Genomic DNA, 19,092 nt, shown 5'->3' with positions numbered 1-19,092 from the left:
GAATGGTTATTTTTGGTTTTGTCCTATCGCTTTTCAACATGCCACCCCACCTATGGTTAAGGTAAACAGGGCTCAGAGCGTGGCTTAAATTCTTTGGATGACACAGGAAGGAGTTTGGGCCTGGTCCCTCCAAAACAGTTTTTTTTTTTTTTTTTTTTTTTTTGAGACGGAGTCTCGCTCTGTCACCCAGGCTGGAGTGCAGTGGCCGGATCTCAGCTCACTGCAAACTCCGCCTTCCGGGTTCACGCCATTCTCCTGCCTCAGCCTCCCGAGTAGCTGGGACTACAGTCACCTGCCACCATGTCTGGCTGATTTTTTGTATTTTTAGTAGAGACGGGGTTTCACCGTGTTAGCCAGGATGGTCTCGATCTCCTGACCTCGTGATCCGCCCGTCTCGGACTCCCAAAGTGCTGGGATTACAGGCTTGAGCCACTGCGCCCGGCCAAAACAGAACTCTAACTGGAATATCCAGAAAATCATCCCACGGCTCTGCTTCGCTTTGCCATTCCATGTGTGGTCTCTGAATGTGTGGTGAATATCACTATACGAGCTGTGCTGTCAGGCTTTCCCCCGACTTCTGCATTTTGCTGCTTGCTGGTTCCAGGTCTCCAGAGGAGGTGGTCTGAGCTGGAGGCTACGTCCCTAGTTCCCAGAACAGAGGTGGTACATAACAGGCACTCAATAAGTCTTTGTTGAATGATTCAGTGCAGACAATATTAGGATTGAGAGAATTTTACCATCATAATCTAAGATGAAGTTTTATTCATAACCAGAGTTTTATTTTGCATATCCTATGCTGCATTTAGAATTTTTGTTCTAAATGAACTCATCTTGGATTTTTGCTAAGTGCTCCTGTATCATTTGAAAGCCATTTAAAAAAAAAATCCAAGTTTATCTTACAGAAGCAGCTACTCACAGCGATTTGAGGGTCTAGGGTGGTTCAGATGCTCTTAATGGCAAGACAGGAAGGGGAAGGACAGTAGTTACTCATATAATCTCAGTTTGATTCTGATACCATTAAACAGGTACTTAAAACGCTGACCTCTGAGACATTCATTCATCCTGTGAACGTGGACCCCAGTTTGAGAAACACTGACCTGAATGGGCTACCAGGCAGCACTGGCCACTCCCTTCTTCACGCGCTCATACTATTTTCTAAGAACTCTGTTTACAGCACTTTTCATGCAGCATTTGCTTAGCTGGGAGTTTGCATTTTTCACTGGGATGAGGACTCTTGTATCTGGAGTGTCAAGCACCCAATGAGTGCCCAATAGATATTTGTCAGAATAAACAAAACAGTATGTAAGAATTCATTTAAAATGACTGGTGTTGATTCAGAGATCTTTTATCCCTGTATGAAGAAAGTGGGTTTGAAACTTTGCCACGATGTGCTCAGCACACCCGTGTCTTCTAATCATTCATGTGGTACCTTCAGGAGTTGGGTGACCTGGATAACACTGACCCAGCTGTTTCAATACCTACTCACTGAGCCCCCTCTATGTGTAGGAATCTGAAGGTTCGCTCTGCAGGCGAGACATATGCACAAATACCTATCCTATAAAGTCGAACGTGGTAAAACATGAGAGACAACAGAGCAAGCGCTGTCTGAGACAGCATCAGGCAGGACTTGGCTGCTGGGGTGCGGCAGGAAGGGGGCTCTTGGGGCTCAGGAGGGTAAAGGACAGTGTTTTAACAGGACCTTGAAGGTAGGATTCAGGAGACAGGTACAGCTGCTGTTTCTGGTATCTGCCACAACTCCTAACAACTAAGCATCTGGAGGTTTCTGCAGAGCTAAGAGACTTCCAATGCAGACGCTGTCACTGCTTCCCATTCCACTTTCTACTGCCAAATACTGTTATTTTGAACTGTTCTTTCCAGATCAAGGAACATGAACTCACCCCCTTGCAAGCATGTTGCAAAGGAGGAAGTAGTCTGACTAGTGGAGGCGGTGGTGGCAGCGGCAGCCGGGGCACAGGTGACTGGGCTCTGTCCTTCCTGTTCTTCTCGGCCTGTCTCCTATTCAGATTTCTGAGCCAGGAGTGAACAAGCACCAATGCTATCTACGTGTGCCAGGTGCCGCAAGGCAACAACGCCTTAAAAGAACAAAAGAGGGCAGCTTTGTTTTCTGAAACACGAAGAAAAGATGACGTTCACTAATCTCACATTTCCACTATGAAATCTTTTTATTTCCTCCATTTGATAAGTATAACCACAGTGGATTACTATCATATAATGATCCACATCTTTGTACATATATTTAAAAACAGGATAAAGCTCTTTCTTTAATTGTATCATTGAATCTCTTAGTTTACTGGCTCTGGTTTAAATGAGATCTCTCTGTTTACTGATAGCTATGACAGAAACCAACACTCTTCCAAATGAATATCGTTTTTGAAAACTGGACCTCTCTTGACACAGTCACAATTTGATACTCAAGCCAAAATAGAAAGCGAATATGTTAATTTACAGATTTTAGTGATTACTGAAATAATACAATTTTTAAATGATGACATCTAAATGAACAGTTCAAAATAACAATCTGAAGTTGGGGCAGGATTTATGACACAGTCATCATTTTAGGAGCTGGGAGTCTGAATTCCCACTATAAATGTGGATTTTCATCTATGTCCTGCCTATTTTAGGTACCTTGACCACTTAGGACAACAACGTATCAAATGCTGACTTTTCTTTCTTCATCTCGCACTGGGTGAAGTTCTGGAGGCAAACACTGCATACACAGTCATCATCACTCTTGAAAATGTCCCAGAGCCAGGCCTGCGGACTTTCACGAATTTGTTTCTTTGAATTTCAGCTGTGGTCTCCCTTTGCTTAGATGTAGCTGGGGTTGAGATCTAGTTTGGCTGGATCTCCTAACTAGGTAAATGAAGATGCTCCCTCCTTACCCCTCTGCCCCGTTACACTCCCAAGTCCCCATGAGCACATCACGGGACTCCCCTGTATAATCGAAAGAATACAAAGACAGACAGTTTTTAGGAGATCATGCTAGTTAACCACCAAGGGAATATTTCTAACATAGGCTACTTTATCTAAGGTATTAGTAAGGTATTAATAAGTAAATTACAGTAAGACACATAAAAAGCTCCATGTGGTCACTGGTTAAAAGAAGTGCAAAAATAATCATACTGGGCATTAACCCCAGATGTTCAGTGGCAGATTAATAGGGTGCAGATTCTGTGTATTACATAGGGTCACCTTTGCAGGCACGTGCACAGGGCTGTTTGGACGAGGTCATATGCTGGTGGGGATTTGGGGGGCTGGGCTGGCTGGTCAGTCTCAGGCCAGCTCAGGACCAAAAGCTGAAAGAAAACTGTAGACGAAGAGGCAGGATCCTGCTGAACAAGACTAACTGATTTGGGACTGAAAAGCTTGTAACAGGATTCATAAGAGTGCTTAAAGGATGTGAATTTAGTCTATGTCCACACTACCGTATACAATGATCTTTTGTTCTTGTGTTTATTTTGCAGTATATTAGATGTATTTTGAGGAAAATGTGCTTCAGTTTAAGAAAAGAAATTTTACAACACAAACCTCCCCCATAATTGATTTAATTTTGCTCATAAATGTGATATGCTTCTGTCTGATAAAAACTACATGTTCCTGGGATGGGGGGGGGAGGGATTGCATTGGGAGTTATACCTGATGTAAATGACAAGTTCATGGGTGCTGACGAGTTGATGGGTGCAGCACACCAACATGGCACAAGTATACATATGTAACAAACCTGCACGTTATGCACATGTACCCTAGAACTTAAACTATAATAATAATTTAAAAAAATTTTTTTCCATCTCCATTTTATTAAAGCTGGAAAATTGGGATTCATGCTTTTGGCATATGATTTATATAAATACAAAAAAAAAAAGTAAAAAAAAAACAAAACACAAACAAACAAAAAACTACATGTTCCTGTAACTCAGGTCTGCCCCAGGTGGACATAGCAAGAATCATTGTTACCATTTATTTTCTATTTTTAAATTTTATTTTTATTTTTTAGAGACAGGATCTCAACCTGGTGCCCAAGGTGGGATACAAGTAGGGGGATCACAGCTCACTGCAGCCTCCAACTCCTGGGTTGAAATGATCCTCTCACCTCAACCTCCTGAGTAGCTTGGGCTACAAGTGTGTGGCCAGTTAATTTAAATAAAAATTTTTTTTGTAGAGACAGAGTCTCGCTACGTTGCCCAGGCTGGTCTTCAATTCCTGGCCTCCAGTGATCCTCCCTCCTCAGTCTCCCGAAGTGCTGAGATTACAGGCATGTGCTACCATGCCCAGCAAATTTTTAAAATGTATGTATTTATGTATTTTGTAGAGAGGGGGGTCTCGCTTTGCTGCCCAGGCTGGTCTCAAACTCTTGGCCTCAGGCAATCCTCCTGCCTTGGCCTCCCAAAGGGATTACAGGCAGGAGCCAATATGCGCAGCCTGTCACTTATTAAATGCTATGCTAAGAACATAGCCCATGAGGAGGGTAGCCATAAGAGTGTGTGGGACTGGTCGCTCACCAGCATGGCTGTTCCTGTTGAGCAGCTCAGAAGAGAGGTGGCCTGGGGACGTAGCAGGCCTGAGCCGCAGTGTAGATGGGGCGGAAGCACGCGCATGTCCTACGTCAAGGCTCATAGTGGAAGGTGGCTGCCCTCTTTCCATTAAGCAAAAAATGCTCAGCCAAAAGTCCTATCCAAAAGTAGGTGTAATTTACATGATAGCCTATAGTGAATGTTGAATAGCATAAAAATGACAAGAAGTCATCCAACAGCCAATTCTTTATAGACATTTTTAGTTGACAATATTTTGGTAGAACTAAGCATTTAATTTTAGAAGAGAATACAATTTGGTCCCTTGAAATTTTCTCCATGTACTTGCATAATGAGACATTCCGGTCTTTTAGAGATGCTTTTAGCTTTTTCCTTCTTCGGGTAATAAATTAATGACTCTGAAGACTAGGGCTTGATTTATGCTAAAGATATTTGAGCCAAAATGTACAATATGTAAGAGTCTAACCACTGCAATTTAGCTTCTTCTCTCCTAAGGCCCTGAAATGGCTCCTCCAAGAGGTCCACTCTGAGAGGCTATCCAGGTTCCCAGGTGACCTGCCTGCCTGCGCCACAGCTGACGTCCTACGCTATTATAATTACTGTTTGTGAATTTTTCTTCATGTGCCCCTTCAAGGGCAGGGACTGTTTCACATACTTCAGTATTGCCTGGAAAACAGCGATATAATTAACATTTATTTGGTACTTACTATATTCCAGGCCCTAGGCTAACACATATCACACAGATTTTTTTCAAATTTGATTTTCACCCTATGAAATGGCTACTATTATTATCCCCAATTTGCAGATGCAAAAACTACGGCTCAGAGAATTAAAGTAACTTGTTTAAGATTATCCAGCTAATACATGGTGAAGTGAAGATCTGAACTCCTGCAGCCTGCGCTGGAACTTACACTCCAGGCATACACGGCCTCAATTTCAATGTGTCAATGAGTAAATTTAAAAAATCACTTGCTTGGTTTTATTTACTTGATCCCAGTGAATCACTTTATCTACTGGGCCAAGAAGGTGCTAAGAAAACAGATTTCAAGGCCAGGCACGGTGGCTTACGCCTGTAATCCTAGCACTTTGGGAGGGTGAGGTGGATGGATCACTTGAGGCCAGGAGTTCGAGACCAGCCTGGCCAACCTGGCGAAACCCTGTCTCTACTTAAAACACAAAAATCATCTGGGCATGGTGGCATGCACCCGTAGTCCCAGTTACTCGGGAGGCTGAGGCAGGAGAATTGCCTGAACCCAGGAGGTGGAAGTTGCAGTGAGCCGAGATCACGCCACTGCACTCCAGCCTGGATGACAGAGCAAGACTCCGTCTCCATAAAAAAAAGAAAGAAAGCAGATTTCCAATACATATATTCTGATGAATATCCACAATTGATCTTCTGAAAACTTTTAAACTGGCATAATCTGGGATTATTGGAGACTATTTATAGTAACTACAACAAATAGAAAACATTTCCTATTATTACAAATTATTTTAAAATATTGTTAAAAACTAGTCTGATTGTTTCACCAAAGCTGAAAAACAAGAAACGAAAAGCAACAACAACAAAACAAACTTAGGCCATGTATATCTGCTCTGAAAAACACAAATCAATATATGCAATCTTGAAAAACAGTGACCATAAGAAATTAACAACTGTCTTCTTTCAATATTGGTAGAGTATTGGGTTGTGAACTCATGAAGAAAGAATTAAATACTGTAGTTTCTTTCTTTTTTTTTTTTGAGATGGAGTCTCGCTCTGTTGCCAGGCTGGAGTGCAGTGGCGTGATCTTGGCTCACTGCAATCTTCAACTCCCGGGTTCATGCGATTCTCCTGCCTCAGCTTCCCCAGTAGCTGGGATTACAGGCACGCACCACTGTGCCCAGCTAATTTTTAAATTTTTAGTAGAGACAGGGTTTCACCGTGTTGGCCCGTATGGTCTCAATCTCCTGACCTCCTGATCCGCTCGCCTTGGCCCCCCAAAGTGCTGGGATTACAGGCATGAGCCACCAAGCCTGGCCTAAATACTGTATTTAAATCTGAAATTTAGTTTTGGGTTTCTGCTTCTGCTTCTGTGTAATTGAGGTTCGAATTTTATTTAATGTGCTGCTTTTAAAAGGGTCAAATAATCCTGCCCAAAAGAGAAGTATTTCAGGCTATTCCCTTTCTAAGAACACTATTTGTTCACACGTATTTGTTCACTGATAGACAAAGTTTTATTTTAAAATATTTATTCCCATAAAGATACTGAGGTAAGAATGCTAAGGTTAAAAAAAGAACTAATATTTATTGAGTGCTTAAAACGAGCCAGGCCTTGTTCTAAGTGCTCCATGGGGATGACTTCATCTAATTCCTCCAATGGGCCAGTTCCAGGAGGGAAGCACTTGCTATCCCCATTCTACAGAGAGAAATGGAGTGGGGAGGGGTCAGGTTCGCTTGCTCAGGGTCACACAGCTGAGACCTCAGAGCCTGCTCCCTGACCCGTGAAGTTCTCCCCAAGAAATTTCCAAGTAAACAGAATCAACAGCCACAGCTGAAGCTTGCAGTTCTTTCATATGATAATCATCCCCTCAACAGTGACTTAGTCTTCGTCACGCACAGGCATCGGGCTAGAATGGGCACACACAAGTCCTCTGCACAGCGGACAAGGGCAGATGACAGACTTGGGTTGGGGGACACACTCCACTTTTCTTGGCTGTGTGAACTTGTGCAAGCTGCCCATAGAAAGCGGATAAGAAGAATACCTCAAAGATGGCGCATGATGAATACTATTACTATTACTATTATTCTTAATCATAGTTTCTGCTCTTGAGAAGCTGGGGTGGAAGGATGTATTGACATGTCAATAATTAACAAACAATATAGGAAGTTCTATCCAGGAGGATCGTTCAGATCACAGTAGAGGCCTGAAGGGGAGTAGGTGGGTACAGAGAGGAGGAACAGGAAAAAACAAGTAAACTGCAGTGAAATTGAGGAGGGGGCTCTCCTTAAAGCTAAGTCCTAGACATAATGTTTCCTAAGTTTATTTTGTATACTGTGCTTAACACAAATGCAGATGCTTCCTCCTTCGCAGATTAAACAAATAACATTTATTGAGTGCCTTTTATGTGCCAGGCATTGCTACAGGATTTTCCCCTATACTATATCTCATTTGATGCTCACAACACTCTGCCGTTTTGACATTTCGGTTGGTTCTGATTAGAACTTAGTGTTTTTCTGCATCTGAGTAGGGACTATTGTTATCAGTTTGAAGACAGTGGCTGACCTGCCATGATTGACAGCCCCTTGTGGGCCCTTATATTTGTGTTTGTGCCATGGGTATACACATTGGCATTTGGGTGACACTACGAGTCACAACGCAAAAAGGGAACTCTATACACTGCACGTTCTTTATCTTTACAAAAGCGATAAAGCATGGGTTTCCAGTGTCACTTTTTGGCGTTTCTAGTGCTAATCTTTCTCCTGTGCTCGAGGTGTCTAGTGAATGTGTTGAGGATATGAAATTCACTTTTCCTTCCTATCCAGAGCTGAAAGCCTGCGCTGCTCTTGCTCTCCGTATCTCAGTTGAAGTCCCAGCTGCAGCTGTAACTCAGCAAGTTTCCCAGATGGGAATCCAGGGCTCACTTCCCACTCAGTCCCCGCGTCCCTCCTGAACGGCTCTCCCTGCTCCTCCTCTCCAGGCTCACTGTTCCTGTCCAGCCCTCCTGATCTCCTGCCTGGCGGGCTGCATGCGTCTTCCTCCCGCTCTCTCTCTCTCTGTCTCTCTGTCAGCCGCATGCTGTTCTAGCTATAGTTCTAAGATACAGGCACAATTCTTCCTTTACTGGAGACTTGCAATGGCTCCCTCCTGCCCACAGATAAAGGCTGAAGGCCTCACCTGGACTTTTCCTCTCTCCCCCCCACCCTACTTTTACCAATGCCAGCCAGACAGCTGCTCCAGCAACACTGGGCCACCTGCCCAATCCTGATTTTGTTCTTTTGTTTTTGTTTTTTTTTGAGACAGAATCTCCCTGTGTCACCTAGGCTGGAGTGCAGTGGTGTAATCTTAGTTCACTGCAACCTCTGCCTCCTGGGTTCAAGCGATTCTCATGCCTCACCCTCCTCAGTAGCTGGGACCACAGGCATGTGCCACCACGTCTGGCTAATTTTTGTATTTTTAGTAGAGATGGGTTTCGCCATGTTGGCCAGGCTGGTCTCAAGCTCTTGACCTCAGGTGATCTGCCCACCTTGGCCTCTCAAAGTGCTGGGATTACAAGCGTAAGCCACAGTGCCTGGCCTCACTTTTCTTTTACTTTTTTTTTTTTTTGAGACGGAGTCTCATTCTGTCACCTAGGCTGGAGTGCAGTGGCACAATCTCAGCTCACTGCAAGCTCCGCCTCCCGGGTTCACGCCATTCTCCTGCCTCAGTCTCCCGAGTAGCTGGGACTACAGGTGCACGTCGCCACACCTGGCTAATTTTTGTATTTTTAGTAGAGACAGGGTTTCACCGTGTTAACCAGGATGGTCTCAATCTCCTGACCTTGGGATCTGCCTGCCTCAGCCTCCCAAAGTGCTGGGATTACAGGCGTGAGCCACCGCGCCCGGCCCTCACTTTTCTTTAGAAGCATGTTACTCTTCCAAGACAATCAACAGCTAACTGAGTTCTCATTAGCCGGGCGTGATGGCAAGTGCCTGCAATCCCAGCTACTCAGGAGGCTGGGGTACGAGAACTGCTTGAACCCGAGAGGCAGAGGTTGCAGTGAGCGGAGACCATGCCACTACACTCCAGCCTGGGCGACAGAGTGAGACTCTATCTCAAAAAATAGCTTAGAAAATTTAAGGACTGAATGTACTTTGTGTTGAGGAATAATTTACCTCTGTTTCCGAATATGGGGTTTGACTCAGGGCCCTAGTTGCAATAGCAATATGATATCACTGCATGAGCTGACTGGTCCAGAATAGAACGTCATCATCATAAATTATGTTTTAAAATTAAATTTTTAGTCTAGAGGAACTTCTTAACAATTGTAGCAAGTGTTTATAGATTTCAAAAAAAAAAAAAAAAAACAACCTTTAACATTGAGAATTGGGTAAAAGTTCCAATAACTTTCCAATCTAAAAAAATCACAAGATGATTACTTTTGTCCCTTCCCTTTGTTAAAAACCCAATGTGGATATACCCTAGCAAACTGTCTTCCCACAATTTCTTTCAAAAATGTTTAAACACTTTTTAAAAAAGCAATTTGTTTCCCACTTAAAGTTTAAAAGGAACGGCCAACCTCCAGTCCTATACAGGCCTGCGGGAGTTCGCAGCAGGATTCTCATCCTGTGCAGTCTGATAGTAACAGATCCCCCATTCTTGTTTAAGAACTCTCCCAAGAAGTTAAGGTTCACAACACAAACATACTCAGAGAAAGGCATTGTAAACAGAAACGCAATTGCAAATATAGTGCAGAATTAAACAAATTCGTTTATGGTCCTATGAATGTAAAATAGCAAGTCAGATGGTTATCTCAGATGTCATCCAACATTCTGGACTGCAGCAACATTCTGGCTATGATATTAAAATAGAAAAACCTTTGCAGAGCGTTAACCTATCATTACACGGAGTAAATGGCATGGCGCTGCCACCTAATTAGCAGTGTGGCTTGCATCTATAAAATAGAATTAGCACGATTGCTCCTTTTTTATTATAAGTTTGTGTTTCCAGAAAGGTGTGACCTTATCTGTATGGTTCTGTTCATTTATGCCCATCTACAAAGGATTTAATTATATTCTTTTAGGTCTCTACACTAAGGAAATTGAAAACTGCCACTGCAAAATTAAAAATGCAAAAGAAATTAGTGAGCAGATTATTTACGCCATCACCCTCCTCCTTTTGGAGACAAAGACTGGAAACCTGTCTAAATAAATAAGGCATAAAATTTTCAGAAAAGAAAACTCCGGACAAGAAAATTATTACCATTCTTCTTTTCTTCTTTCCCACATATATTCTGCAAGTTTCTCTAGTTGTCAAAAGGGAAATCTATAAATACTATAAAATTTCTGAAAGTTACATAGCATTAGAGTCAGCAGCCAGAAAATAGCAACTTACATCTGAGGAAGGTGATTCCAGAACAATGCCGAATCCTAGAACGCGGCTCTCCTCCGGGGAGGTGTGCTCGGCTGCCTGGAGAGCAGATACCTCAGAGGCCACCGCTGCCTTCTTCTCCATCTCTGACCCACTGGGCTTCTGTTTCACAGTAAGAGGTTCCACAGTCTTTGGGGGCACTTTCTTCTTTTTATTTCTCTTTCGTGAGACAGCAGTTCGCTGGGAGCATATAAGGGAAATTGGGGGTTGTTGTCTGTTTTGAGTTCCAACTGCGAATAATAAACAAAAATATGGTACAGGCACGTGTGTCTGACTGAGGAAAACTTATCTCCGGTCTATCCATGTGATCTACAACTGAAACCGAAACGAGGAAAACTCCAGGATGAAGCACACTAAATAAATCTCCCACTGGACCTAATGGTTACCAAACACAGGCTCTGGAGCACTTTCAGGTCCTAAAGGCAGAACAATACTCAGGAGAAAGCGTTACTGCAGGTGAATCGTGATAGCATACTGCTGTTGGGTTCGATGCTGGGAAAGCATCGTGAGCTGTGAGAAAACAGAGAGCATGGCTTCATAAATCATAGGACGGTTTTAAACAAATGAGAACTTCGGGACTTGAATTTAGGTGGAGATGGCTGTGCTTCCTGGTCAGCCTGTTTCAGGACTATTCCAACTGTCGTTTGGGGTTAGACTGATCAATTTCTAATAATCTACAGGTGCCAGAACTGACAAAGATGAGACAGCGATGATCATTTGGGAGAGACTGATCAAAAGTGGCAGTCTGGGATGATTCTACAATAGGGACCAGTAAGCATGTGGGAAAAGCCTGTTAGTTACTTAATTAGGACCAGCGAATCCTTCCTCACCAAACAAATATTCTCCACACATCAGCCACCTCCAGAGCACCCTTCTACATGGCCTCAGACCAGGCCACTTCTTTAGACCTCGGTTTCACATAATTGAAGGAGCAATAATATCATTCTGTACAAGTCAAGCAAGTCAGTGAAATCCAGACACAGTTCCAAAGATGAAAAGCACAGTGCAGGAACCAAGTATCCAACCTGATTCTATACTTAAAGAAATCCGGGATGGTAAATTATAGTTCTCACAGGTGCACTCTGAGAAGTAATGTCTGCTAGCCATTTAAACATACTCTCTTGGAAAGTGTCACTGGAAAATATGGAATCATTGTTTAAATCCTCAAGTATTAATATAGCTTCCTAAATATGACCATAGGATGTCTCTGCTTTTCAACAGGAACGAACCTATAAGACAAGTGTAAACTAAAGGTCTTTAAAGGCACATCAACATGGATCACCTCCTCTTACCTCTTATCAGTCCGAAAATAAAGAATATTTACACTTTGATCCTGATATTTTTGTCTCCAAACTCAAAAGCAATTCATAAATATTAGAAGCAAACTAATTGCACTACATAAGAGCACAGAAGCTTTTAAACCGGTAATTAGTCTAGCTCACTGGCTCTCGACCTTGGCTGTACATTAGAATCACTCGAGTTTAAAAAAACTGAGATGCTGGGCCAGGCATGGTGGCTTACTCCTGTAATCCCAGCACTTTGGGAGGCCAAGGCGGGCGGATCACGAGGTCGAGAGATCGAGACCATCCTGGCCAACATGGTGAAACCCCGTCTCTACTAAAAACACAAAAATTAGCTGGGCGTGGTGGTGGGTACCTGTAGCCTCAGCTACTCGAGAGGCTGAGGCAGGAGAATCACTTGAACCTGGGAGGTGGAGGTTGCAGTGAGCCGAGATCGCGCCACTGCACTCCAGCCTGGCGACAGAGCGAGACTCCGTCTTAAAACAAAAACAAAAATAAACAAAAAAACTGAAATGCCTCAGCCCCACCCCAAACTAAATGAACTGACACTTCCAGACATGCCGCCTGGGAACCAGCATTGTCTGAAAGCTCTTCCAGTGATTCTGCTGTGCAGCCAGAGTTGGCAACTTCTCTTTGCTCTATTTGCATTCCCCCTCAAGGTTGGGTCTGTACCCTCAGAATAAAAGGGACCCCGAAGAATGATCACGATGGCCTAGGCCCCAGGCCTCGCTGAGCGTCATGATTCTAAATTAAAAATGAAAATGTTTTGGTTTAAGGAACATGGGGACTATCTGAGTTTTTCTTCTTTTGCAAATCTAGACACAGCCCGAGTCTCTGGCATACAGATCTTACCTCTAGGTCTTATTCCTTGTCTTCTTAAAAAAAAGGTGAAACTTTCTAAATGTAATTTAAATCTAAGTCTTCAGGCATTAAACCTTAAGTAAATCTACCCATGACACAAATTTTTAAGTTTAAGAAAATTAAAGGAGAGTAATTTATTCAGTTTATCCTTTGTGCCATCCTACAGCTTTGGAATCGTTTACCTCCCTAATCTGCAAAGGTTCAGAAAAGAAAACACAGCGACAAAGTGGCATTTACTTAATAGATTCTAAAAAGGCTTCCGTCAAGGATTTAAATGGTTGCAATTTGTAGTTTGCCATTTCAGTAGTAAGGAGCTTAAGTGACAAAACAAATCATTACAATTTCATATGCATATTTTCTTAAGTGCGAACAAATTCCTCCTTGGAGAAAAGAAACCGAACATCATGAAGTAACCTTTCTTTCTGAGCTCCTTATTTAGGAGATGTTAACCTCTGCCAGGTTAATAAGAACACAGATTATCGTAGTGGAACAAGGTGAGTCCAACGCTTACTGACCTGAGCAAAATGCTTCCTTAGGGTAAAACCAAATTCAGTGCTTAAAAAGATGCTCTTTTTCAGAAAGTAGCTCACATTACTTCAATGTGATCTTGGGTGACTGATAAATCTAAGTATTAAGCTTTTTATATCAAAACCACATCATTGAATATTAAAATTATACTAGAATTCACTAAATGGCATCCTGAACAGCCTCTGAGTGACGACCTTCTGGACTACCATTCTGAGGAAAGGGCAGGAAAGCTAGTCACAACATGGCTAAGAGCAAGTGGTGATGTCCCTTGACAAGAGGGAAAACTTAATACGATGATTTATTTCTTGTACCTGTGACAAAAACAATTCTGTTTTCCTTCAGTTGTGAAGATCAGAAAATACAGCTGCTATAATGAAGACCTAGACTTCCAGACTTCCATAGAACGCTCCATGGACTTAAAGGCCACGCTAATGAAACAGCTTAGGCTTGTACCATGCCTTATTAAGTTCATTTACAACCACTACATCATTCTATTTTGACAACAGCCCTGTGAGTTCGACATGAATTCTCCATTTACAGACAAGAAACAGGAAGCTCAGACACGCCACACAGCATCAAGAGCAGAAATTGGCGTCCAATCCCAAATTATAAATCCACCGCTCTTCCATCCCTCAACTTGCCTGACGGCAGTGAAAACAAAAAGGAGTAACATAAACAAAGACGACAGAACGGGAGGATCTCTGAGCTTCCGCATCCTGAACAGGAGAGAAAAGCCACAAAAAACAGCCTGGGGCTCCACATTTCTTATCTGCTTAGTCCTTGAACACTGAAGCCCATGCTTCCTCCAGGGCTCCTCCATACACAATTGTTCCCAAATTTAATTAACTGACATTTGTGAAATACTAGGAGATCATGGAATGAAGTCTATTGAGTACATACACATAATTATATGAGCTGTATCAGTTGCAAGACAAAATATGTTTGATTTGCTAAAGGAAAAACGGATTGTAGAGAAAGCTGAAAAAACAGATACTTGAAAAGGCACAGCAAGACAGCAAGGTGAGAAGAAGGCTTTAATAAAAGCACAATGAACATTCCAATGGAAGATGTCAGATATGCATTAAAAATCAAAGGACTCATTCCAAGGCCTGATCCTTGTACCTGCTTGAATTTGCATTAATTTCCTCATGGTCTTGAGTTCTTGCAGAATGGCCTGCAACGTTGACTGGCAGTTACAAGTACAGCAGTTTGATCCAGCTGATGAATTCACCACTGGAAGTTCTCCTGAGCATGAAAGAAAAGAATGACTACTCCAAACAAACCAAAAAAAAAAAAAAAAAAAAAAAAAAAAATCATAAAGGGGTGGGGAGAAAAAAGAAAGTATCTTGGCAGGATTTTGAAGCATGTGCAATTATGATGAAGCTGTGCCTAAGGAAAACGTACCCACTAATTATCACAAGCTAAATCTGGGGGTCTGACTTTATCTAATTATCCAGGCTCCCATACTGTAAGGTGCGTGCTGTGGCGCGGTGTGGGAGCCTGCATGCACACACGCACACAATGAGTGGGCACAGCAGGCCTCCCTGTTGTCAGAGCCGTTCATCTCAAATAACAATACCTCAAAAACTCAATCGAAACACACTCACGCTAGTTCACACAAAAAGCAAGCCCCGAGAACAGCCTTGCAAAAAAAATTTGGTAGCTGTGTTTAAGAGTTCATATTAAAAATTAAATGAGTTCTATTGAAAATAGTTTTGATATTAAGCACATTATTTCAAAAACAAAGAACTGTGCACCCATGAAAAGTTTTAGAATACTCTCTGGGTGTGGCATTTGGGGTGGGGAAGCACAGAGGAGCAGGGATGGGAGGATATATTCAAATTGGATGGGTTTGAGGGTACTGGTGGGCTGGCTGGTTTTTCTTCAACTTAATCAAGAAAATCTTTCTACCTCTTTTCTCCATTCCCATGTCTTATCTTTCCCTTACCATAGCCTCTTTTGCACTGTTTACATTTAACGCCTTTTCCTTAGTAAACCTATCTTATTCTGTTTCTCTCATAGGTAAGCAAGTATCTTCCATTGTCCTTAGAATAAAATGGGACATTTGGACACTGCTCTTACAGTGGGTTCCCTCCAGCACCTGTTCACCTGACCACCATAAAATGGAGCAGTTTAGAGACTTCCAGCGCTTACATTTTCTCACAGGCCAGCAAGGTAAGTTCCATGGATTTGTTCCAATTACATGTTTTATTATACTTTATATACCTTAAATCCTGTAATACGCATTATTTGGGAATACTGTAGAAAAATTCACCAGAGCAAAACCATGAAATACTTCAAGATAACTTAGTGATTGTAGTGGTACAATTATTTACATTCAAAATTGTAGCAAGATTGTATGTTACAACTTTAAAATTGTAAATAATCCCAATTAAATACTAAAGTAGTCACAGTTATATGTAATGTATTTTTTTCTTTTTTTTTGAGATAGGGTCTCAGTCTATTGCGCAGGCTGGAGTGCAGTGGCATGATCCTGGCTCACTGCAACCTCCCCCTCCCAGGCTCAAGCGATTCTCATGCCTCAGCCTCCCAAGCAGCTGGGACTACAGGCATGCGCTGCCACGCCCGGCTAATTTTTGTATTTTCTAGTAGTGATGGGGTTTCGCCATGTTGGCCAGGCTGGTCTTGAACTCCTGGCCTCAAGCAATCCACTCATCTCAGCCTCCCAAAATGTTAGGACTACAGGCGTAAGCCACCACGCCTAGCCATATTTCTACAGAAAACATAAAATCGATATCTATTCTCAAACTGATATGGGGGAATTTATGTTTGCAACTTTTACTAACTTGATACTTTTCAAAGTAAATCCACTGTCCCCGCTGTATACTGGGAAACTGAACACTGTTTACCCAAAACTTACTGATGTGGGGTTTATTAACTTCATTCATACCTAAGGGTATTTTATTTCTCTTATTGTCTCTTCCATGGTAGTAGAGTTAGGAAGGTCTTAAAGAATATTTCTAGTCACTATTCTAAGTACCATCTTCATCATTTTTAGAGGACAAAACCAAACCTTTTCAGCTTGTTATAAATCATTTTCTAATTTTAAAGAGAACTGACTTTTTACTTTTATGGAGGAGTCTTTAAAGAGCTGTGTCCCTCTAACCTGGATGCATGCCAGCGTGGGAACTTTGATACTGGCTTATGTAATATTGAGAGAAAGACAAGACACCCATACATCTCTGGGGTCCTTCGCTGTCTCATCAATGTCTCAGGATGGCGTTTCATGCCTCTGAACCGCATATTGCGGTTTTAAAAAAAGTCAAAACAGTTCTCTTTTTCTTGAACGATATTGTGAAATGAAAATGAATGGAAAAAAATCCTTAACTTCTTTAGGAAACTGAAAATGCTTTCTTACCTTTTTCTTGTTCTCTTTGTGAAAACATAGATCTGCACATCTCTACATAGTTTTAGAACAAATATTATAGCATCCAATGTGGCTGGATAGAAAACTAATATGACCACAAAAAGCATCAGGTTTTTTTTCTTAAGCTTTGAAAAAAAAAATTGTCATTTGATTCTTTTCTTAACAATTAGGAAACTTAAATTGAGAAAATTTTACTTTAAAGGAATACTTTCCATTGCTAATGAAGCACGTTATAAAATATGGATCACGGGGTTCAGTACTGGTGTGGGATGCTGGATTATCACTGACCCTCTCCTGCCCCTGCCTTTATCTGGGACTCTTCTGATAATGAGAAAGGTGAAGGAGTAACCAAGAGGATATGTTAGTAACACACCATAGGACCAGGAAGCTTCTTTTAAAGACAATGGGGAGCTCTTTCTGCCCTAATGTTCGTTTTTTTTGTGACAGTAATATCTGTATATGGGCACAAAATGATCGTTTTTACTTCTTAAAGGGCTAAAATCTCTACCAGGAAATCTTCACTTATAATATAGAACCCCCTATCTTTCCTAATTCTCAATTCTGTTTTTTAATAGTCTTCAACTCTTTCCTTTGTGTCTCCCTGTCTTTTAAAGTAACTCAGCAAAGGCAGGTAATTATGGGAGGGTTTAATAAATTGAACTCAACACACTGAATATTTAGAAATAAAACACAACGGTACAAACCCCCATGAGAGCCTTCTGAATGTTTGTTGACAACCATACCATTGGAGCTTGCAGCAGGGTGGGGCTGGCTTTGGAAGGTTCTAGAACGGGTGCCATACTGCCCTGAGAACTGTCCACTCTGGGGCGGTAGCTCATTCCACACACCACGTGAAGATGGGTGGAGACTCTGTGGGGCCTCAGCAGAGGAGTTCAAACGCGGAGGCCAGACTAAATCCAGGTCCTGGGGCTCTTCTTTTAGTTTCTCTCCTTCTTTGCCAACTCGCTGATAGATCCGCCCAGTGCTGTCGTTCAGCAATCTTCTCATCCCTGTAATTTGCTTTTTTATTTCCATGCTTTCATCTCCTAATGGAAACAGGGCCAAAGTTAGCACTCTAAATTAGTGAAAAAGAAAAACAGTTCACTAACCAAAAACAAGAGAAAGAAAAAACAACCCTTCTTTGGAAATAAGATGACTGATTCTATACACTTAATCTGTCAAATGCAAAGGCAGGAAAACTGACTACGGTCTGAAAAAACCCACCATATTCCTGGTGCCTCTCATTTTAATCTCTGCAAGTCTCCTATGATAAAAGAGGTTTCTTGAGAGTGTGTCATCAGGAACAAACATCACATTCCCTCTTTGGAAGCATTTTCTGAGTGAGAAGGTGATGAGGAAACAGGCTGACACAGAAGGTCAAGGATAGAACTGGACAGCGGAACTCCTCTACTCTGATGTGCCACAGCCACCCGTGAGGAACGGGCAGGTCACTAACGCGCTCTGCTGTCTTGTCAGCTTCAGCAGGCGGGGCGAGCACAAGGAAGCAAGCCTGGACTGGCAGGGATGCAGGGCTTCACTACTGACACAATGTCCTCCAGGATGACACGCTGCTGCCGCTGGAGACATCACCTTCAGAGAGGATGGCCGAGGAGAGAGAGAGGCGCTGAGTGTGGCAGCATGGCGAGGAGGGGGGCTTTGTCTTTCTGGCACCCTGATTCCCATCACATCAACCTGGTGATGACCGAGGGGTCCCTGCCACTCGAGGTCACTGGCGGTACCAGCACTGGAAGGGCGGAAGTGCAGCCTCCCCACCCCGCCCTCCCCCAACGCCAAACGCACTGCCACTTCCCCTGCAGCATAACTACATGTGAGAGGTCACAGGCAACTGTGAAATCCCACCTCACCTACACTGACTTCTTTTTTTAAAGATTTTTCTCCCAACTCAGGAATTTTTTTTAAAATTAAAGAACTTCTATATTGCACTGGGAGTACTTAATAAATATTACTTAAAGATGTCTATAATATTGTACAGATAGAAAATATTTTCGGCCGGGTGCAGTGGCTCATGCCTGTAATCCCAGCACTTTGGGAGGCCAAGGCGGGTAGATCACCAGAGGTAGGGAGTTCGAGACCAGCCTGACCAACATGGAGAAACCCTGTCTCTACTAAAAATGCAAAATTAGCCGGGCATGGTGGTGCATGCCTGTAATGTCAGCTACTCAGGAGGCTGAGCCAGGAGAACCCAGCTCACCCTGCGGGGAGGAGGTTGTGGTGAGGTGAGATCGCGCCACTGCACTCCAGCCTGGGCAACAAGAGCAAAACTCCATCTCAAAAAAAAAAAAAAAAAAAAAAGAAAATCTTTTCTATCAATAATAATATCAAAGGATAATGATATC

The 19,092-nt window shown here is 42.5% G+C and overlaps 1 protein-coding gene across 23 annotated transcripts in view; it reads right to left on the bottom strand.

Annotated features, from left to right (window-relative positions):
• The window catches only part of BEND7 (BEN domain containing 7), an 85,931-nt gene that overhangs the window by 38,957 nt on the left and 27,882 nt on the right, over positions 1-19,092 (bottom strand). For 22 of the 23 annotated variants that reach the window (XR_004177092.1, XM_031652485.1, XM_031652487.1 and 19 more), the window contains 3 exons: positions 17,440-17,781; positions 14,470-14,592; positions 10,622-10,887 (listed from right to left, as the gene is read on the bottom strand). Coding sequence is in view for 22 of the 23 variants with exons in the window: in XM_031652485.1 (XP_031508345.1) it covers positions 10,622-10,887; positions 14,470-14,592; positions 17,440-17,781 (731 nt within the window). In the remaining variant the exon portion in view is untranslated. The remainder of the gene's footprint in view (positions 1-10,621; positions 10,888-14,469; positions 14,593-17,439; positions 17,782-19,092) is intronic. The other variant, XM_031652504.1, reaches the window with a different exon arrangement.

This window comes from Papio anubis, chromosome 11, assembly GCF_008728515.1.
Source record: "Papio anubis isolate 15944 chromosome 11, Panubis1.0, whole genome shotgun sequence".
In the NCBI taxonomy this organism is placed as follows: Eukaryota; Metazoa; Chordata; class Mammalia; order Primates; family Cercopithecidae; genus Papio; species Papio anubis.
Note: the sequence above shows the minus strand (reverse complement) of the source record. Positions and strands in the feature narration are given on the sequence as shown.